Source organism: Eubalaena glacialis, chromosome 16, assembly GCF_028564815.1.
Source record: "Eubalaena glacialis isolate mEubGla1 chromosome 16, mEubGla1.1.hap2.+ XY, whole genome shotgun sequence".
NCBI lineage: Eukaryota > Metazoa > Chordata > Mammalia > Artiodactyla > Balaenidae > Eubalaena > Eubalaena glacialis.
The window spans coordinates 29,661,529-29,685,228 of record NC_083731.1 but is presented as its reverse complement, the minus strand read 5'-3'; the positions used below and the strand labels follow the sequence as shown (position 1 = coordinate 29,685,228).

General features: G+C 35.4%; 1 protein-coding gene across 1 annotated transcript in view; it reads right to left on the bottom strand.

Moving 5' to 3' along the window:
* The window catches only part of MYCBP2 (MYC binding protein 2), a 268,376-nt gene that overhangs the window by 218,229 nt on the left and 26,447 nt on the right, over positions 1-23,700 (bottom strand). The window contains exons 2-5 of the mRNA XM_061171161.1: positions 22,884-22,959; positions 14,286-14,501; positions 6,860-7,013; positions 2,635-2,831 (exon numbers count right to left, since the gene is read on the bottom strand). Of these exons, the coding sequence (XP_061027144.1) occupies positions 2,635-2,831; positions 6,860-7,013; positions 14,286-14,501; positions 22,884-22,959 (643 nt within the window). The remainder of the gene's footprint in view (positions 1-2,634; positions 2,832-6,859; positions 7,014-14,285; positions 14,502-22,883; positions 22,960-23,700) is intronic.

Genomic DNA, 23,700 nt, shown 5'->3' with positions numbered 1-23,700 from the left:
TAGTTTTATGTGAAAATCAAATTACTTTCTATGGGCACTAGCCTCTTGAGAAGCTTAAGCTCTCCCCAATATTTATCTTCTAAAAATGTGTCCCATTCTTAAAAGTTTATACTTTAAAAAAATCCTTTATTATAATCATAGTGTAAACTGCAGGGATGGAGGGGAGAGCAGAAACTAAAGTGTCTTCAACATGGCTCTGTTTCTCTCATGCTTTCTAACAGGGTATTAAAGTTTTAAGGAAACCCAGTGCTACAATCAGAAGTCTCAGATATACCCCTTTTCCTATCCTATTGATTTTCTCTCACCAACACTGTGGCAGGACCTAGAGAATTTATTCTGATAAACCAGACTTCCTTAAACTGAGGATTCCAAGTCATTCACCAATTCTGGAAAATCTTAGCCATTATTTCAAATACTGCCTCTCCACAAATCTACTACTGCCTTGTGGAACTCAGGTTGTACTGATACTTTAGACTTTCTCATTCTCTATCCATGTTTCTTATTTTTCATATTTTGTCTCTCTGTGCCGCATTCTGAATAATTTCTTCCTCTTTATCTTTCAGTTCACTGCTTCTATCTTCAACTGTATTATCCACTGGTTAACTCATCCTTTAAGTTTCTAATTGTAAGTATTTGGTTTTTCATTTCCAGGAGTTCTATTTGGTTCGTTTTCTGATCTGATTACTTTTTATATCCTTATTCCTTAATAATACTTTTGATACTTAATAATAATACTTTAACTATATTGAATATATATACACATAGATTTTATACTCTATATCAAGTAATTTCAATATATATAGACTTGGCAAGATTGATTCCGCTATATTTCTTTCTACTAACTCTCAATGACGGTGCCTTTTTTCTCTGTCCTTTCTGTTTGTGAGTTCAGATACAGCAGAGCTGTGTTTGTGGGAGGCCTCTGAAGTAGGGGGTTCATCCCTCCAGGACGGATTTTAGTTTCCTTCAATAAGGCACCTTACAGTACTACTACCAGCCCTACCTTACTTTAAACTCTCAGCTTAAGCTTTTTGGAACAAGATAAGTAATATGCATTTGGATCCCAAAATAATTTGAGATGTTACAGTTATACATTTTCAGACTTTTCTCCCCCCAGTCATAGCCTGGCCAAGAGAGTTTTGTGAAATGAAGTAGGTAGGTGGAATGGGGCCAAATCATGAAGAACATTATATGCCATGTTAAGATAACAGGTTTTAATATGGCGTTTGGCCTGGAGTTGGGTATGTAGCGACGGGACAGGTCTACAGAGAACCTCGGCTGTTGGTTCAGGGGATCAAGTAGTTTTGTGCAGTCTAGTGCTTGAGCATAATATTGCAGTCAGATAGATATGCGTTCAAGTCCTGTCTCTGCTATATGACAGCTCGCTACACTATAACTACACTAAACTTCTTCCAGCCTTCAGTATTCCACTCTTACTCATATTTTCATGCTTTAGCACATGGATACCAAGAACATTCTCTCTCCACACCACCAATACCAACACCTCCTCCCTCTGCACTGGCTAGTCTCAACTCACTGTTTAGATCTCATGTCATAGCCTCTGGAATAAATCTGCATAAAAATAAATCACTGGATTCTAGTAGGTACATGTGTTTATGGTCACTATACTTTTAAAATTTGGCATTGATATTTGAATGTTTGTGTTTATTCTATTAAAATTTTGAAAGTATTTGTATATTTTAAGCATATATTTAAACTAAAATTTTGCTGAACCCTCAAAGCACAGCTGCAGAACAATTCGGAAATCACTGAATTAGAGGGACTTCAAAATAAGTAAGGACCATAAAAAGGGAAAAGAGGACTTCAGGCAGGACAAAAAGAGGGAAAAGAATAAGAATAGAAGCCTAGAGTAAGGAGGCTGCTCGAATTTGACAAGGGAAGTTCAAAATCGCTGAGTAAGTCACAGAAAATAGCCCATTTACCCCTTTTGCTAACTTTGGCCCGCTAATAACGGGATTGAGGCATCCCTTCCTTGTGTTCTGGAGGTCATCCAAGGGGCCAGAGAAAAGCACATACCAGAGACTTAAAACTGTAACTTCTTACTCAATTTCCAGAACAGTCCAAAAGAATTAAATCAAGTTTGCCTATAAGTAGGGTTATAATTCCCACTACTAACAAGGATGAGGGGCTTATTCCACAACTGCATATCAAAATGCTATACGTGAAGCTGAAGTAGTTCAGAAACAAATCAATTCATGAAAAACTATAATCAACCAATCAAAAATACAGTAAAAATGATATATCCTTTTCTTTCAATACAGAAAAGATATTTAGAAACTATGAAGGAATTCCATACTTGAAAATTCAGGGCAAGATGGGAGGTGGGGGAAGGCAGAGAGCAAGACAATGCAATGAAAAAGGAGGCTGTAGTGCTGACACAAAGACCAGGTTAAAGATTTAAGCTTTTGCCAAATTTCACTTTATTACCTTTAATGTCACAGAGTTAAACACATGTAGCTTAGCTCAAATAGCTTAGATTATTTATATATCAACCTTGAACAGATCAAACCACTATACTGAGTGAGAAAAAGCAGACACTGCTCTGACAGAAACTGAGGTGAAATTGCAACTTGGCATCCTATCAATTTCTAAGCAGCTAGAGATATGAAATACCTGAATAGTTTGGCAAGCATGGCTGCCATTGTTGGTGAGGATAGCAGAGATGGCCTGAAGTGTCCTTCCTGTTTCTCCCCAAGAAGCCACCAGACTAAAGAGACAAGCACAGGAAAGTGCTGTCAGAGACTGTCCTGTGCTGTCATTCATTCCAGTACTTCGAACAGTGATTTCCAAAAGGAGCTGGAAGAGAGACTCTGTGGATAAAACAGAACTCAATTATATTCATTTAACATAAAGAACATTATATGGTATCTGTCTGTCTGCTTATACCTTGCCTCATTATAAAAAAATATTTAAGGCAGTTACAACACTTACCTTGCATTAGTTCCTTTCTAGTTACCCTTTCCCCCCAAAAGTTAGAATATTTATATAAAAATGACCTTGGAGAATATTTAGTGAACTCCTTATTTTTGTAAATGAAAAAATGGAATCTATCCAAGATCATTTAAAAGAAACTTGCTTTGAGGCACTCACAGTATTCAAGAAGAAGCCTATCAAGTAGTAACAGACTACTCATTGCACTTATTTTTACCGTTTAGATTGGGAAAAATATGGGCATCTTAAAATGTTAAGTGTCCAGAAAATTATGTATTCGTTTGCAAAACAACAACAGAATACACAAAACATATGCAATAATTTGTTTAATATAAAATTGGCTTTATCATGAACATAACAGCAGTTCACACTTGTAATTCATTTTATACTCTAGAAAAAAACCTGCAAGTCAATAGGACAGATATCCCCTTTTCATGGATAATGAAATTGAGACACGGGGAGGTTAAGAGATTTTCCCTAAATCATAAAGCCAGATAGAGGCAAAGATGGAAAAATAACACAAGAATGTTCTATGGCCATCAGAGGTCTCCACACAAAACTCCACTCAAGATTAAATCAATAAACTTCTGGGTATTTCTTACGTAGAAGGGAAGGAGGATTTGAAAATCCTTTAGAAGTGCATACTCGGAGACACAGAGAGAAAGAAAAAAACAGAGAGTCAGAAAAAGAGAGAAACAGAAAAATTGAGAAAGGTGGAAAGAGAGAGAGGGAAAGGGGAAGGAAGGAGGAAAGCAAGAGAGAGAATTGATGTACTGTAATTCTCTGCAAACTAAAAGGCCATCTGTGTTTTATTTGTTAGCTCATAGAAACCTAGGCTTCCTCTATCTAGTCCCCATCTTCCATATCTAATCCCTAATTAAGTCCTGTCAATTTTACTTCCTAATTAATTCCTCCACTTTTTTGCATCTCATCAGCATCTCCCCAATCCATGCTACCTATCACCATCTCTTAATTAGACTACTAAAAGGTGTTCATAAATTAGCTCCTATCATACACTTTTGCACCCTTATAGCCAAAGAGAATTTTTAAACCAAAAATCTGGTTTTCTATTTAAAATCCACTCACTCCTTTGTTAATTCCCTCCTGCTCCTCTTCCTTCTTTCCTTTCTCCCTGCCTTCTTCACTTCCCTCTATATCCTTCAGTCTTTCCTTTATGCCATCTAACCTTCCCTCTACCCTTTCATCTATCTTTCTTGTTTGTCCATCCCTCCTCTATCATTACCCTTCTGCCCATTCATCTTATAATTATTCAGCCAATATTTCCTGAATTCTTCCTGTACATCAGGAACTATTCTAGGTTGGGGCAGTACATTGACAAAGACAAAGAATGTCCCTGCCATCAAAAAAGTTAGATTCAAATTAAAGAAAACAGTATAAGACTATAAAGAATTTTTTAAAAACCATAAGGAGACAGTGATGTTCAATTTCTCGTAGAACAATGACCATCCTCCTTGAACTGGCCTATCAAGCTCCACATGATCTACTCCCTGCCTTTTCCATCCCCTCACTCTCCACACTCTAGTCATACAGCCTTTTTCCAGTCATTCTCCTTCCTACCTCAGAGCCTTACTACATGCTCTCCTTTCTGCCTGGAAACTTAGTTAACTCCTTCTCACTCATCCTTCAAATCTCATATGTCACATCTTCAGGGAAGCCTGTTATAAACCCCAGAACTCCCTCTTTCCCCCATACTATTTATTCACATTTGTAATCATACATGTGTCCAACTGTCTGATGCTAAATTCCATAATAACAGCAACAATGTTTATATTGATCACCCCTATATTATACACTCTTAGCACAGAACATAGAAGGCGCTATTACATTTAAGTGAATAATTGAGAACATATATTCTAACCTTAAACTGAACAGAAAGATAGATATAAGGGAAGGATTTTTTTAAAAAACTGGACAATTTGTAAATCAAATCCATCTGCAAAGAGAAGTCTGATGTATAATAATCATCAAGCTATCCCAACAATAAAAGAGATACAAATATACATATATTTTCATGAGTAACATGAAAAAAAACAATGTGGAAAAAGTGTAACTAATGTAATTATGATATTAAATCAAAGGAAAAAAGAGACAGATTTCAATACAAATTTCGATTTAAAGAACCAAATTACTACTTACACCTTTGTGCCAATTAAACAAAATAAAAAGTATGAAGTGTTGATAAATGCCTGAACAGAAAAATAAGTCAAAGCAGTGAAGAGATCAGAAAAGTAAGCATTGGAAGGATAGAAGAGAGACCAAAGACAGTATAGCAGCATTTGAAACTGTTAGTAAGAAAATAAAAACAAATTAATCAGGAGACCTAAGTTTTGACAGAAAGAAGATGATTAAGCTAAAGCACATATTATCATTTTAAAACCCAGTATTAAGAAGATCTATTTTGAAAAGAATAAAGGAGAGGGAGTATTTATGTATAAACTGAATATAAGAGAAAGTATACAACAAGTGATAGAAGACAACAAAATGGCAGAAGATCTAGGAGGAAAGCGAGGATTAGCGTGTTGTTCAAAGTAAGATATAGGATATACTGTTTTAGTGGATATTTTAAATACTTCAATTATTTGCTAATTTACAAACCAGAGCTAAGGTTAACTAGCAAAATATTCTTAAATAAAATGAATTAATTTAATTAAATCTTCAATAAAATGCCATGAAGTCAAGTAGTACATCATAATAGCAATATGATCACTGGTGCTACAGTGACAATAAACAAGGTGCCTGCTTCTTAACATATGCAGCTTTATTTGGTAGTAGCATTTCATAACATGGTGGATTGGGGGGCTGTTGTTGTTTTTAAAAATCCTCAGCTTATTTTCATGGCCAGTTCTCCCCCCACCGACTAAAACAAAGCAGTAACAAAACAAATGGAACACAAAAACTAATCACAATACATGACCAAAAAAATAACAATCTGACATGTAAATTAAAACCATGTAATTAGGTTCTCACATGTGGGTCTAACATAATCCAAATAGCCAAGTAGAGAAAAAGGACCAAACTCTAATCCAAACCAGCAGTGTGGTCCCCAGACCAGCAGCATCAGCATCAGCATTACCCAGAAACTTACTCCAAATGCAAATTCGCAGGTCCCATCCCAAATCTACTGAATCAGATACTCCACACTTAGGACCCACATATATGACTGAAACAAGCTAATGCTTGAGATTTAGAAAACTAGACTCTTTGAAGGCCCCCAGTTAGCATCAGAGAAAAGCAATTAGCCTTCAAAATTAAGCTTCCATCTCTACTTCTCTTCCTTAAGAGTCCCCATCCTGCTTACAGGATTATGTGTTGAGCCTAGGTCACGGGCATGAAAGGCAGGCATTCATAAAATTCAAATGCACTTTACAAAAAGCAAACATTTTTACTCAATGGAAGTTGCTACTAATTCAAAAGCTTTATCTTTAACAAAAATAAATTTTTATTTATCATGAACACAAAAGAAATGCCCTCTCTGTTTAGAAACTAATTGTGTTGTTTTGGGTTGGTAGTATTTGTTCCCTCTTTTCCTACTTTTTTAACTCTCCAAAGTAACATAAAGTTAGACAAAGTCGATGTTAGCTATTTTGGCCAAAGGTTTATTAAGAATGATTTAAGTTCATAGTGACTATAAGGCTTGAGGATTTTTTCTGGGTTCCAAGAATTTATATTTTGCTTTTCCCCATCATAATAATCAGGAAATGACTGTGCACGACCTATAACTCTTAAATCATAACACCAGGGGAACACAGCAAAGTAACTTAAAATTTATACCCCTGCTGTTTCAGCATCATAAACAAACAGAGACTGAATTACAGGCTGCTGTATGTGCTCCATAAGAGAAGCTCTTTACATTTAAAGGCTTCATTCAATGTGCCTAAGCTCTTACCTAGGACCTCGGGTGGCTCTGACTGGAGGCCTTCTGGCTGCTGACCCTGAAGCACGTTAAGCAGGGCTTGGAGACTCCTGAGGCACAGGGATGGATGAGAAAATCGCGTCTCCTTGATCAATTCAAAAACTTCACAGAGTCCAACCTCAATGATCTATTTAAGATGAAAAAAAAAATTATACTTTATAGCATGTGAGCTAGTAACACTTCTCAGGCAGTAAAATCGGTACAGCTTACTTCCACAGCAAATGAGTAATGGTACAATATTTTAAAGGCAAAAAAGTCATCACATAAAAAAGAATAAAACCCAGTGTGTTTAATTTCAAGATTTAGAAAATCATCTCGTAACACAGAAGGTTAAAAAATAGTGGCACTACTTAAAAAGTAGTTTCAGGATAATGAAGCCATAATAAAACACCATGAAAATGGTTTAACAGTGAACTAGGTACTAGACTGCATTCACTCAGAAAAAAATAAACTATTAATTTACAAAGTTCATTTGGCTGTTCTCAAGTCAAAACTGGCGCTCTTCTGTTACGTTAATTATTACCTATACCAGAAAAGAAGGCAATATAGTACATATGGTGAAAAGATTAAAAAAGGAACTTTTCATCTTAGCCTTTCCTATATGGCACAATCACCATATTATTATTTGTAGATGGTGTTCCTTATTCTTGTAGGATTTATCACAAAAAGAATTAAAAACTGCCTAGCTAAAATATCATGGCTATTTTTACTTTAATTATCTTATTCCTCATCAGGACCAAGAAAAATATAACTCAGTATCTAGCAAAAGATAGATAAATCTGTAACTAAAGACTGAGACAGCAAATGTGATGAACTCGTATAAGGAAATACCTTCAGAGGGCTGACAGAACAATAAACAATGCAATTCCATTTCTCAGTCAATGCCAACATTTTAAAAAGGAAATGTGTAAGATCTTCTCAAGAAGTGTTAAATTATTTGGAGAAGAAGTAAGTAACAGAAGAAGTTAAAACTAGATGAATTACTAGAAATGCATCAAAGCATTATTAATCCTATTGAGCAAAACAGAAGATAGTCTCTCTGCTGAGATCTGTACATTAATTCATATATTACATAAACATTTTAAGTACTTACTTTGTACAACTTGCTACAGGAGATACGAGATATATTATACTAGACCTTGTTCTCTAAGAGTTTATAATCTAACAGAGTAAATGAATCTTATATATAATGCTTACCCAGTCCAGACCTCTTTTATAGCACTTATTATGTTATAGTGTAACTGACTATTTTTGTTTCCATTTTCCCAACTAAACTGGGATCTCCTTGTGGACACAGAGTATGTCTTAACTAATATCTCCCATGACTATCCCACTGCCTGCACATGATAGGCAGACAACAAATATTTATTTACTCTCTCAGCTGTGTGCTAAGAACCACTGCAACTTGTCCGACAAGGGTTACATCAATTGCAGGCAAGTCAGTTGCAGTTCTGACTACCATCTGCAAGGTTTCTGAAGAATACAGATATGACTGAGAAGTCAAAATAACTAATAGGATTGTCTTTAGAGAAGTTATCTAAAATCCTAGAATACTTGATTATAGCTAAGATTACAGAAGTGCCTGTATAGAGTTTCAATTAATTAAATGGAAATGAAAACTTGCCATTTCACATAGTTTATTTTCCTGAAACAGACTAGAAAATAAAAACATGCTGTCCAAGATTTCCATCTGTTTATGTCCGTACAGGAAACAAATCTGAAGTCAAAGATCTCCTGAGTACAATACAAAAGTAGGGCTCTATTCTCAGGCCAGTAGGAGACTACTCTATCCATCAGTCTTGAAGATTGCTTACTCTACCACTATCAATCATGACTTTTCATAATTCAAAGGATTCTTCACGGATGACATTTTTGGCTAGGGTTTCTTTTTATAAGTAGATTCCTATAGCAACAGAGAAAGTATTGAACCTTTCCAAAAGCAGTAAGGCTACTTACTGAACATATTCCCAAGCTGTCTCTCTAATAAGTTTAAGGTATAATAACAAATGTATGACAACAGGTAACTCAGGTGGGCTGCCCAGGAGCAGAGCACTAGATGGCTTTCGTGAAAAACACTCATAAAACGTTAGTCAAAACGATCAAGACAAGGAATTACCCATCTGTCTAGGTTAACCACTGTGATTCTCGCTTATTATCTGTATCTTAGTTCGGTGTGGATTTTTTTTTTTAATAAGGGAGAAAACATTCATTTCCAGAACTGTGATATGTATTCAATATACAACAAAATAAAAATCAACCTCAAGTTTTCCAATCATATTTAGCTTTGAATCACTGAGCAAAGGAGCACAACATGTTGTGAATTAAGACTTTTTTCTGAGGTTTGGCTGAGAGTATTTTACTGTATGTACAAACTTTGAAATTGCACTTTACACTTTGAAGCCTGTCTTACAGTCACTGAGAACACACTGTATGTCCTCCTCCCTCAATATTAGGAAGGAAGAGTACAAGGACAAAAAAAAATATAGTACTGCAAATACAATATGATTTCATTTGTGCAGAAATAAATATATTTTTAATGTGCATATACAAAAATGTTTACAGTGGGTATTTTTGGTTAACAGGATTTTAGAAATAACTTCTAATGTAAAATTTTCTTTTCCTCTTTATAAAAATGTTCTCTATTTTTTCAAATTATCTACATTGATTATGTACTGCCTTTATAAATAGCAAAATAAATGATTAATAAGTTTGACTGCTAAATAGAATTGTTCATTATAATAAGATAACACACTAAGCACTCTATACGTTCCACGATAAACTATAACTAACCACCAAAAACACGGTCTTCCACTTCTCTTCAGAAAATAGTCTTTTGTAAATTTACTGAATATTATCTTTATTGTTGCTTTCAAACAATTAAATCCTGAAAGCTCTCTGTTATACTTGAAGGAACACAAAACCCAAATAATTAACTGGTACAGCCAGTCCAATGTCACTGTTGAGAAAAGTGAGGCAAAAACATATTTGGCCAAAAAAAAGAAAAAAAGAGTCTTTTGAGGTTTTATTTTTCTCTCCTCGAATCACGTATTTCCAAAGGTGGCATTATTATTTCACTAACAAACAATAACATAAGCGTTTAGATACATCATATTTAGATTTAATATTAATAAACTCTTTGCCATTAGAAATTATATCTTCTATTAAAAAGTCCTAGTATCAGTTCTAAGACTTACAGAAAACATTTGCACGAGCGCAAAAGGAAATCAGAAGTAGATTTACATACTACTACAGAGTGAAGTATACTGTCTTTAAAATTTTCTTCTCTAAAGTAAATATTTGGTAGAGACATCATTTACAAATAATAAAAAATAAAAATCTAGAGAGGCGTGAGAGAAGGGAGGAAGAAGAGGCAACAGCAACAGACGCAGCAGAGGAGGAGGTGGGGGGGAAGAGGAGAAGAATTCTGCTCCTCAGAAGATCCAGGTGTGAAATGTCTAACCTCCTAGCCTCTAACACACAAATTTATCTACGACTTCTACCACCTTCTTCCCTTCTCTTCACACCCAGAGGAAAAAGTGCTCTTACAACTTTTCAAAGCTAATTTAGTTTTTAAACAATGTTCTTGATCCCACCTACTGTTCCATCTCTAACAGAATTTTGTGTCAACTTCTGTCACCACACTAACTCCCAAAACTGTATGCCTAGCTGGGACCTTTCTTTTGAACTTCAATCTTACATAGTGAGCACCGGACATCTCACAGCTACTTCACACTCAGTACGGCCAGAACTAAACTTAATCATCGTTCCAACAAAGCACTGTTTCTCCTCCAGTTCTTCCTCTTTAAGTAAATGGCATCACCACCTAGAAACTTCAGAAATATGTTTACATTCTACTTTCTCTTTCAGCCTTCATAACCAACTAATTAACAATTCCTGACAATTCTACTTCCTTAATATTTCTTTTATGCCAAACACTGCTACTACCCTAGTTGCACCCCCCATGAACACTTGAGACGACTGCAGTAACTGCCTCACTGGTCCCTCTGCTCTAGTCTCCCCACCCTCTAGTGGATCTGCCTTTCCAGCACCTGAGTAACTTTAATAAAATACAAGTCTGATCATAGTCTTTTGCTTAAAATCTTTCATATTTCCAATTTACAAGACAAAATCTGAAAATGGTTGCATGACATTTAAGGCCCATGATCCTGTTCTCTACTCTTGCCCTATTCAGCCAGTCCACTCTAGCCAAAGCTGACCGCTTGTGCTTTTGCAACGATGCCATTCTCCCTGCCTGCAGGTGCATCTTCAGTCAGTGCTGCATCCTTACTCCACCGGGCTCCACTACACCTTGCACACCCCTATCAATCCTTAGGGCACTGGACATGCCTGCTAGACATAACTTTCTTTAGGGTGGGGATCGTGTCTCATCATTTTGTTCTCAGGGCCTAATAGAATGCCTGCTATAAACTGAATTTACTGAATTAAGAAGTATATAAATGAATCTGTGTACATCCACATCTTTTAACAAAATATGAGGCATGACTAGCCTCAAATAAGTTTGGATGGGAAGTATGAATCCTAAATATTACTATTAAAAAATTAAGTAGCTATGAAATTTGGAGCACTTTAGAAGATCTGGAAATCAGATACTGAAAGGCAGTTTGAGCTGGGTAAAAACTGTTTTTGGTAAGAAAGGTATACTTTTAAGCAGGTGGGGGTAAGAAAGTACTATTTTAAATGATTACTGATATGCAAAAAACAAAAAGCAAAAAAATCTGACAAGCAAGGTCTACATCAGAGTCAAAAACAATTTAACTAACTTTTAAAAGTCAAGAAGGGAAAACACAGAATTGCATCAAAATGATACCTTGACAACAAATAAAAACTGTCTTCATTATGTGAAAGAAAAAAGAAGCAGGAGAGAAAGAAACATCTGCAAGAAAAAGGAAAGTGACAGCCACACATTCAGGAGGAGCAAGAGAGAAACAACAAAGAAAAGGGAGGAACTGACATGAAAGAGCATCTGGAGCAGAGGCACAGAAATGGTCAAAAGGAAAAGAAACAGTCAACATTTCTCACCTGCCCTCACGCTCCCATCACCTCAAACCCTAAAGACTTCATCTCTTCTTTCGTGCCCTGCAAACTGCTGCCTAAGACCTGAAAGTTTCACTCCCTGCCCTGCCCCCACCCATGGCATTCTGACTACCTCTGCATAAAGGCATGTGAATCTCTGATCTCACTGATTGTCTAGAGGTTTCATTTCCTTGGATATGAAGTATTTCTTAATAAATTGATGAGTTCCCTGAAAACTAATGAAATTCATTTGGACCTACACATTTTCCTGTTTGCACCTGATACTTAGAACTACAGCTATCATTTATTGAGCACACGTGCGTTTATTAACTCTGAATCCTCACTACTACCTACGAGATAGGCATTATCCCCATTTCATAGATGACAAAACTGAGGCAGAGAGAGGTCAAACAACTTTCGCAGCATCACACAGCTAGTATTTTTAATGGCAAGTGTTTGAACTCAGGCAGTTTGACTCTACTTCCCATATTCATCACTATACCCTGTTTCCTGACAGGTCAGTACTTGATGGAAAACTCAATATTAATTACTTGAGCTATTTGCTTTTCTTCTACTTTTCTTTTAAAGATCCCTTTTTGACTCTGCATCTTTTAACTCTGTTAATCATGCTAAAAATTCACTGTCTTAAGAATGCCTGATATTTTATTTCTTTAATACTCATTCATCCTGATGTTTTAAAACAGCCTAAGAATCAGTTGTTCTTGATTGTGCAGTATCTTTTAAATTGACTATAGTTTATTATTCAAAATCTGCATACCTGTGTGAAAGGTTTCTCTGGGTCTTTATTTTCCTTCCTAATGTTGAATCTAAGCTGAGTGATTACTATAGTACAGTGGGACTCACCCACACACAGAATGGAATTCTTATAACAAAAGTATACTTGATTCCTTCATATCCCCATATCCTAACTTAACAACGTATTTTTCCTCAACCTCCCCTAATTAAGCAAAAGAAATGAGAATTAGAGACCATGCTCTTTACCTGGAGAGACTTATATGGAAAAGATGGGCCTGTTTGTTTTAAGTTGAAGAAAGAAGCTAGTAGAGAAGGTACAGTTAAGGACACTGGAGAGAAAACGACCAAGGGGAAAAGGGTCCCAAGAGGAGATAAGGACATTTGAAGGTGGCTGATTAAGAGGCTGAGGAACTTCACAAAACCTCTACTACTCTATGAAACAGGAAGCAAGTCAACTGCTGAGAATAAGGTGAGAAGAACCTCACAGTAATGATAAAGGACAGTGGTGAACTTATGAAGAGCCACCATGAAATGTACAAAATAAATCAGATCAGGAACACAGCCTCTATCTGGCTGCTATTTCCAAGTAGTAAAGTAGTATTTACATGATATATTATGTATGCATATAAAGAAGTTTTCAAGGCACAATTTTAAGGTATCCATTTAGTAAAAAGACAATATACACGAATCATTTATGATAAAGGAAATCATTTCAAAATGTCTGTATTTAGAAAAAAACAAATGCATAAATCATTTATGATAAAGGTACCATTTTTAAATGTTTATATTTTTACCCATTCTTTTGTTAGAAATACTAACTACACATACTATATAGAAAAATACATATATAAAGTAACATTATAGTCTTGAAATATACTAATGCTTATATAGAACAGAGTACCTTAAGAACAGTTTGTTCTACTTCAATACATGTTTCTATAACACCAATGAGATTATATGCCTCTGGTAAATATGGGAGTGATATCAGAACAATGCAGAAGTTTTACTGGTTCATATGTAATTTTATTCCTAGGCAAAGGGAGCCAGGGTAGCCAAGAGTACAATTAACCTTAGACAGAAAAGGCAAAAGCTCTCAGCTCAGCTGCTGCACAACCAGGAGCATTTCTAGCTCTATTTCAAGAAAAATTAAAATGTATACCTGTACCCAGAGGGAGGGATGTGCCCCCAGCTTTTCGTGGCTCTTGGCTTGTAGTAATTTGCACTTCCTCTTGTGCCCACCTTAATAGCAGCTCACTGGCTCAGAGTTCCACTTCCATCTGCAATGGCTCAGTGCCCGCAAGCCACCATTTCCCCTCTACTGCTTTTGTACATTTTTAACAGCCCCTGTAACACACTCCAAGCCACTGAGCTCCCTGCCTGGGCTTTCCAAATACTCCCCACTGAGGTACCAATTATTGACTTTGTTAGCACTCCAATTATAAAGTTGCATACAGTTTTCCTGATCTAGCTCAAACCTATTTTTACCCACAGGCTCTGTTATTTTCAGTGTGCAATTTTATTAAAAGCAAGGCATTTTAGCAATGCAAACATATGTATTAAAGCCCAAACACCTGTAGGTTATGCATCTAAGTGGATCTTAGTGACTTACCTTTGGAAGCTTGATAGGGGGCTCTTTGGATTCCTCCTCTTCATCACTATCTGATTCTCCACTCTGCACAGAGTTCTTAGATGCAGCTGCCAACGATGTTTCCTTTTTCTGCCATTCCAGAACGCAATGGCGTACATTGCAATAAATATTAAACGCCGAAGGATTGCTATGTAGTTTGATATCTGGTATGATTACTGTATTCTCCAAGTTTTCAGACTGAAATACAGGATATAATATTTCAATTTTATATTCCTTTCCATCATCATCAATTCTCATTTTTTTAAAAAAATTAAATATTAGGCTAGATGATTTGTAGAAGTCACATAGGTGACACAGCAATAACCAACCTGATAAGGGCTGGAAAGACACCAGCAAAGAACTCATCAGGACTACCCTTTTACCCCACAATAGGAAAAGAGCCAACAAAGCTTAACTGCTGGATTCAAAGGATATTCATTTGTTGCTTTTCTAAGGGACACCAGATGTACTGCAGAGTCTCAAAGGCCTACTACAAATGTTGAATTACATTTTGATTTCTTTCAAAAGTAGATATAGGGCCTTAAGCAGAAATTAGGACTAAAAAAGAAAAAAAAAAACTAAACCCTTAACTTTAGTCAATTCTAATTTCATTCTCATTCAAATAATGGTAATGCTAAGAAAACTACAGACTATGGGCATATGCTTTCTGAAAGCTCTCTCTTAGCTATCTGTCTTAATAAGTACTACAAATCACATGTTTGGTACTTTAAGTGTTAAAACTCAATGCTCGGGACTTCCCTGGTGGCGCAGTGGTTAAGAATCCGCCTGCCAAGGCAGGGGACACGGGTTCAATCCCTGGTCCGGGAAGATGCCACATGCTGCGGAGCAATTAAGCCCGTGCACCACAACTACTGAAGCCCAAGTACTCTAGGGCCTGCGTGCTGCAACTACTGAAGCCCACACGCCTAGGGCCTGTGCTCCACAACAAGAGAAGCCACCGCAATGAGAAGCTGTACACCGCAAAGAAGAGTAGCCCCCACTCGCCGCAGCTAGAAAAAGCCCGTGCACAGCAATGAAGACCCAACGCAGCCAAACAAACAAACAAACAAAAAACAACTAAATACTCAATTTCTATTTTGGTCCAGCATTTTATTCATCAGACTCCAACCACATTTTTGAGATCAACATTTACATAATAAATATACAGAACTAGTTTAAGATAGTCTACAAATGCAAATTCCAACAATTAGAGTATGTCCAAGAAGTATCCAAGATAAATAAAATGACACTTTGAGTACCAAGAACACTTAGTCTCAAAATTCTACCCTTCTTCCATAAATAATTAGGAAAAAAATGGAGTACTTCTTGTTAAATCAAAGTATACTAAAGTTAACTGACATATAACATGTAAATATGTCTTCCAGAGATATTAAAAGCAAACAAATATTAATAATTCAAATCCAACAATATACTCTTAAAAAGATGATACATCATGATCAACTCAAAAACAAGGATGTACAACACTGGAAAAGCAATCCAAAATCCACACCAACAAAAGTAAGAGAAAAAAAAATAAGACACTGCAAATAAACATGGAAGAAGCATTTGACAAAAATCAAATACCCATTCATGACAAAAGCCTAAGTAAATTAGGAACAGAAGAGAATTCCAAAACTGGATTAAGCATACGTATGAAAAACACACAGCTAACACAGTAAAAGATTGAATGCCTTCACCTTAGATTGCAAACAAGGGAAAGATATCTACTCTCAGCAATCAGACTCAACATTGTGCTAGATATGCTATCCAATGCAGTAACCCAAGAAAAAGAAATAAAAGGTATAGTTAGAAAGAAAAAATTATCTCCTAGAAATCAAATGTGTTTATTTGTAGGAGACATAAAAAAGAATCTTAAGTCTGCAAAAAAAAAGTCACTAGTAATAATGTGTGGATTTAGCAAAGTCACAGGGTACCAAATAAATCTATAAAAATGAATAATGTATCTATATCCTAGGAGTAAACAATTAAAATATGTAGTTTTAAAACTAGTAGCAGTAAAGTTACAGACTGGGAGAAAATGTTTGCAAACCACGTATCTGACAAATGACTAGCATCCAGCATATATAAAGAATTCTCAAAACTCAGAGAGTAGAAAACAAACAAGCAAGCAGCCCAATTAGAAAATGGGCAAAAGACATGAACAGACATGTCACTGAAGATATACAGAAGGCAGATAAGCACATTAAAAAAAGTTCAATAACATGAGCCATTAGGGAAATACAAATTAAAATAAAATGAGATTAGTACACACCTATCAGAAAGGCTAGAGTGAAAAATAGTGACACCAAAAAATACTGGTGAAGATGTGGAGAAACTGGATCTCTCATACATTGCTGATGGGAATGTAAAATGATACAGAGACTAGAAAAAGTACAGCTTTTTCTTAGAAAATTAAACATGTACTTATAGTATAATCCAGCAATTGCACTCTTAGGCATTTATACCAGAGAAATGAAAACTTATGTTCACACATCAGCAGCACATGAACGTTCATAGAAGCTTTATTCAAAATAATCAAAACTGGAAACAACTCAGATGTCATGTAATGAATGAAGGGTTAAGCAAACTGTGGTATATCCATGCCATGGAATGCTTACTCAGCAATAAAAGGTGCAAACTTGGTATATGCAACAACTTGGATGTATCTCAAGGAAATTATGCTAAGTGGAAAAGAGCCAATTCCAAAAGGTTACATACTGCATGAGTCCCTTTATATAACATTCTTGAAATGACAAATTGCAGAGATGGAGAACAGATTTGTGGTTCTCAGAGGCTAGGGAGAGGGTGAGGTTTGGAGATGTGTTCATTTATATAAAAGTAGTGCAGTGGATCCTTCTGATGGAACTGTTCTACACCTTCACTGTAGTAATGGTCACAAAGATCCACACATGATAAAACTGCATAAAACTAAATACACACAAACAAATGAGTGCATGTAAAACTGGTGAAATCTAACTAAGATCTGTAGGTTGTATCAATGTTGATTTCCTAGTAGTGATATTTACTATAGTTACGCTATACCTTACCAATGGGAGAAAATGGGTAAAGCGTACACAGGATCTCTCTGTATTATTTCCTACAACTGCATGCACATTACAATCTCAAAATTAAAACAAAATTTTTAAATAATAGCATTCACAATAACATCGAAAATATATAATTATTAGTTAAATTTAATAAAATTATGTACAATCTCTGTTCACTGATAACCAAAATAATGTTGCTGAGAGAAATTAAAGAAGACAAATAAATGGAGAGAGAGACCATGTTCATCAATGAGAAGATTCCATATCATTAAAATGGCAATTCTTCCCCAAACCTATATTCAGTGCAATCCCAATAAAAATTCCAGAGGCTTTTTAAAAATGGAAATTTACAAGTTGATTCTAAAATTTATATATAGAAACGTAAAGAACCTAAATTAACTATAGCATTTTTTTTTAAAAAGACCACAGTTAAAAACATATGACCTATTTCAAAACCACTGTAATGAAGACAGTACAGTACTGGTATAAAGGTAAACATATAGATTAATTAAACAAAATAAATTCCAGAAATCGGCTTAAACAAATATAGTCACTTGATTTTTTACAAAGATGCCAGGATAATTCAATGGAAAAAGATGTCTTTTTAAGAAATGATACTGGATCAACTGAATACCAACATGTGAACAAATGAACATCAACCTTTATCTCATACCATACACAAAAATTAACTTGAAATGGATCACAGACCTACAAGTAACAGCTAAAACTATAAAATCTGTAGAAGAAAATATAGAAGAAAATCTTTGCGACAAAGGGGTAGACAAAGACTTAACAACACATGAATCATAAAAAAAAAATCAATTCGTTAAATTTATAAAACTTAAACACCTTTGCTCTTATAAAGCACTCTACAAAAACAAAAAAGGCAAACCATAGAAGAGGAGAAATTATTTGCAACACAGCTGACAAAGTACTTTCATCTAAAATATATAAAGTACTCTGAGAATTCAATAAGAAGACAATTATAAAAAGTGGAGACAAGTTGAAGAGATTTCACAATAAAAAGACATAATTGGTGAAAGGCACATCACACGATGATTATGATGCTCACAACATTAGTCATGAGAGAAAAGCACAGTAAAACACCAGTGAGATACCCCTATATACTTATCAGAATGACTAAAATTTCGTGTAACACTCTTACAGAGTGAAAAACAGGGATATCTTTTCAGGAGTATTTTTTTTTCCTAGCATACAAACTTTGACCATAATTATTCCCTAGGAAATAATTTTAACTGCTTTAAAATCATTCATTTTCATCTATGATTCTAAATGCCCCTTTCTTTTACAAAAGAATAAAATTAATGTATTAAAAAAAAAAAAGAATGACTAAAATTTGAAAAGCTAACAAGATCATGTGTTTGTACAGATGTGAAGCAACTGGACTTCTCATACACTACTGGTGGAACAGTAAAATGGAATAATCACTTTGGAAACAGTTTTCAGTTTCTCAAAAAGCTAAACATTCATCTACTATGCCACCTGTGAAGAAGAGTTAACACTGAGTTAACACTGCTTACGCCTTGTATTTCTCCAAGGGAACCATCACTGCCCCCTGGCCAGTACTTAGGAATGTGGTCTTTAGAGTTTCCTTTATATTAGGTATCGATGATTTTGTTACATACTCCTAGAGCAACCATACCCACTGGCTTGTCCAACTGCTTTGCAGAAACATCATGACTGACGATGTGAACCCAAGTTTCACTTGCTATGGCTGGCTGCATATCAGGATGTGTCTATGTAACCAGATCCCCATAAAAGTCTCAGATCCTAAGACTCAAATGGGCTTCCCTGGACAGAAACGTTCCACAGATATTCCTGCAGCTCACCCCCAGCGAGAAAGCATGTCCTGCGTGCTCACACAACGAAGGGCCAGAAGGCCTAGGCCATTACTCCCTAACCACCAACACATTTATTTTTCCTGCTGTTTACTCTGTACTTTTTGTTGTAATAAATCTTAGCCATTAGTATAAATTGCTTTCGAGTCTTATGAGTCCTTCTAGCAAATCATCGAAGAAAACATCACTTAATCATCCCACTCCTAGGTATTTACCCTCCCCAAAAAACAAAAACTTATACCCACACAAAGACTAGTACACAAATTGTTCATAGCTGTTTTATTTGCAAGGGACAGAAACTGGAAACAACACCAAAATGTCCATCAACAGATGAATAGATTAACAAATTGGGATATATCCAAACAATGGGATACTAATCAGAAAAAAAAAAAGGAAAGACTATTAATATATACAACTATATCAACACAACTCAAAATCATTATGCTGAGGGAAAGAAGCCAGATAAAGAGTATACCCAGTATGATCTCATTTATATGAAATTCTAGAAAATGAAAAATAATCTATAATGACAGAAAGTATACCTGTGGTTGTGTAGAGCTAGGGCTGTAAGGAGGGATGGAATGCAGCAGAGGATGAGGAAAGCCTTGGGGATGATGGAAAATTTCTAAACCTTGATGTGTCTTTCAAAACTCACTGAATTGTACACTTTATATCCCTGTCTCAGGTTCTACTATTAAGGAACCTGATCTAAGACAGATACATTTGGTAGCAGGATGCTGAGGAAGTTTCCTGTGTAATGGATTTGACTTCTCTTATAAGGAAGTGAAGTCATTTGCTGGAGAGCAGAATTTATCAGAAGTTTGAGGAGAGTGGCAAAGGTCTGAAATAGCCACAGGAAAAACGGAAGAACTATCTGACCAGAAATAACAAGAAGACAGTCTGGCTATGGATGGTCCATTTGATACTGGTAATCATAAAACTGTACTGGTATCAATAAACTCTTGTTTAACTCCTTTTAGCAGTACATGGTACTCACCTGCAGGGAAAGAGGGAAAGATGGCTGGATTTGTACAGGACTGAGTTTTGTCAGATAAATCCAACAAATGTACATGAGGGAAAGGAAGATGTGGTAGGCAGAATAATGGCATCCAAAAATATCTACCCCCTAATCCCTAGAACCTGAGTACATGTCACCTTACATGGCAAAAGGGAGCCTGCAGATATGATTAAATTAAGAATTTTGAGATGGGGGATTATTATGGATTATCTAGGTAGGCCCAATGTAATCCCAAGGGTCCTTATAAATGGGAGAGGGTGGCAAGATGGAAGGAAGCACAACCCAAGGAATGCAGGCAGGCTCTAGAAGCCAGACAAGGCAAGACAATGAATTCTCTTCTAGAGCCTCCAGGAAGAATACAGCCTTGCTGACACTTTGATTTTAGCCCAGTGAGATCCATTTTAGACTTCAGACTTCTAGAACCATAAGATAATTTGTATTGTTTTAAGCCACCATAAAGTTTGTGTAATTTGTTACAGCAGCCATAAAGAACTAATACAGTAGATTAAGCAAGAATTTTTCTAAAAATACTGTAGTATCTATACTGGATAAGAAGGAAAGTAAATGAAGGGGATGGCTAATGGAGAAATAGAGGGGTCAATGACAGCAATAAAGAAGGAGATGAAGAAGTATAGCTAAATGGCATTTTAAAAATAACTTTTATAAAAAGAGAGTGGATAAAAAATACTCCAAAAACAGTAATAGAGGGCAAAGAGACTAACACCACCATTTTATGAGCAGTAAATGTTTCTTATTCATCTTTGCATCCCAAATACCGAGCACAAGGCCTGCACAGAGTCAGTGTGCAATTGAAGTCTGAGGTGTAAATGAAGTTTTTTTATATCACTCTTATCACAAGCTGCTCCTAAAAAAGCAGATATTAAACCTGAAGGCCAACGGAAGAAAGATGAATTATGAAGGGAGCAAAGCTAGTTAGAGACAGAATTGAAGTAGAAGAAAGAGCTTGACTTCCCATATCTTCCTGGATATCACATGCCACCACTTTTAGGAAAATCAACAAATGAAACCTTAAAAAGGGCTTTAAAAGATTTTCAATATTCCCATATTCCAACTCTTCACACAGCACCAAAAAGTGGAAAATGGGTAGAAGTTGTAAATCTGAATGACTATTTACTTGTTAAAGGTTTTCACATACTAAGTATAGTAAGAATGCTTTCCACTTCCCTCTTCTGTCCCAAAAACAGTAGTAAGATGTGATATAGTGAACATATATTATTTATCTGCCCACCTAGCAACATTTCCCTTAGGGCAACCACCCTTGCCATTCCACACAGCCTGCTAATCAAGGTGCTCATCTATAGTCCATCACAAGGTTACAAACAAAACTCAGCCTAACCAATCAAAGTACCCCATCTTCCAGGTCAAAGTGAATGATGCAGGTCAATCAAAAACCCTATCCAAGATTTTCTGCCACAACTAGGAGAAGAAATCGCCTTTTGCTTAAAGAAAATAAAGCTGGAGCTGCCAGCAGCCTTAGTCCTCAGCCACAGTCAATAAACCCACACTCAGAGGAAAAGAGAAGCAAGAAGATTTGATGACATTATTATAATCCCCGGGTCCAACTGATCAATTCCATCCCTCATCCTTCTATTTTTGGTTCACTACTTTAAAGTAAATTTCTCTCAGTTACAAGAGCAAAAATACTCATTAAAAAGTGCAGGAAACAATTGTCTCTAGAACTTAAATATGATATACAACCCAAGCTAAGTGACTGTTTCTATAACCAAAAGTGGAGCTCTTCAGAAATCACAAGTATGATTGCTCTCTTCCTCCTGTCTAAGCTTCTTACTACTGTTCATTAGAAAAGAGATTCTTTTACAAAAAGCAGTATCTGGTCCCTGAAAATGTTTAAGAAAAAACTAGATGGATTTTATAGAGAAGATATCTGCACTGGGTAGAAGAACAGATCCTTGATCTCTAAGGTACCATCTAATTCAAATATTCTCTATTGCCTTTTTTTTTTGTACAGCCACCAACAGTCTAAAGAAGCTGAGAACAGTCAAAAGTCTACAGACGCACCAATTAGAATACTCTCTAATTCATAATGTATGCATAGGTATGAGACAAACCCAAATCCAAGTCCCAACTCACAAGCCAATTTTACTCAATTTCCAGTACATGTAGTCAGAGTGAAAAAAGAGAAGAGAAATGGATATCTTCCCCCAAAGAACTGATCAAAGAAAACAAGAATAAATAATAAATAATTTTCAGCACCCAGATAATAACTTCCAGGTTGCTGGTCAAAAAAATGCCAAAAAGATGAAACTAAACAGTGTGACCAAATAATAAGGGGTTTTTTAAAATTACTTCAGCACACAGAAATAAAATGGTTTGCTAATTACACTCATACCTTATTTTTTTTATTGAGGTATAGTTGATGTACAATATTATACAAGTTTCAGGTATACAACACAGTGATTCACAATTTTTAAAGGTTATATTCCATTTATAGTTATTATAAAATATTGGCTATATTCCCTGTATTGTACTATATTATCCTTGCAGCTTGTTTATTTTATATAGTAGTTTGTACCTCTTACCTCTTACCAAAATTAAAATTACCTTTTTAATTTTGGCATTTTTATTCAAATTAATAAAAAAGTCCTTATTCCCTATAAATTGCTAACAGTTTTACCTTGCTTCTTGTCTTCACTTTTGATTTGCTCTTCTGTTTTCTTTTCAACTTCTTCTTATTTAAAATTTTCTTATTCCTAAAAATGTAAAAAAAAAAAAAGTAGAATAAAAGAATTATGGAAGTTCATATTTTAGAACATATAAAGCTATTAAAAATAGGTATTTCCAAAATAGATGAATAATTCTTGTATAAACCTTCTATGAAACAATATACTCTAGATGTACATATAAGGTACTAACATACAATATAGCTATTGACATGACAGCAAAATACTGGATAGCTAAGAAATACACATTAAATTATTTTTTAAATGTGAATTCTGCAAATACTTTTATAAAATTTAAAAATTGTAAAAAGGCATCAAATGAAATTTTTAAAACTTTATTCAACAGTGGGGCTGCTAATAAATACCAGTTATGTTCCCTTCCCAGAAAAATCTGCTCTTTGTAGTAGTGAGGGCTACAGTGCAAAAAGGGTCAGGAGTCCATTTTTACTAAATTACTACAGGAAAACCCAAACTCATACACTTCTCATATCCAGCAGCCAGTTTTTCATAACATCACAGCCCTAAGACCAAATTATTCTTTAAGCAAAAGAAGCCCCTGAATGACTTTGAGAAAAGAAATTTTTAATGTGGCAAAGAATAAGAATTAATGGAAGAAACCCAAATCAAGGAAAATGTATTTTCATCTCATTTAATATTTTTTTACATCTACCCTGCTGAAGTGCACACTGCTAGGTACTAAAGACATAAGATGAAAAGGACAGTTCTTTTCCTCAGGAGCTCAGAGACCTGAATGAAAAGCATAGTTTAATG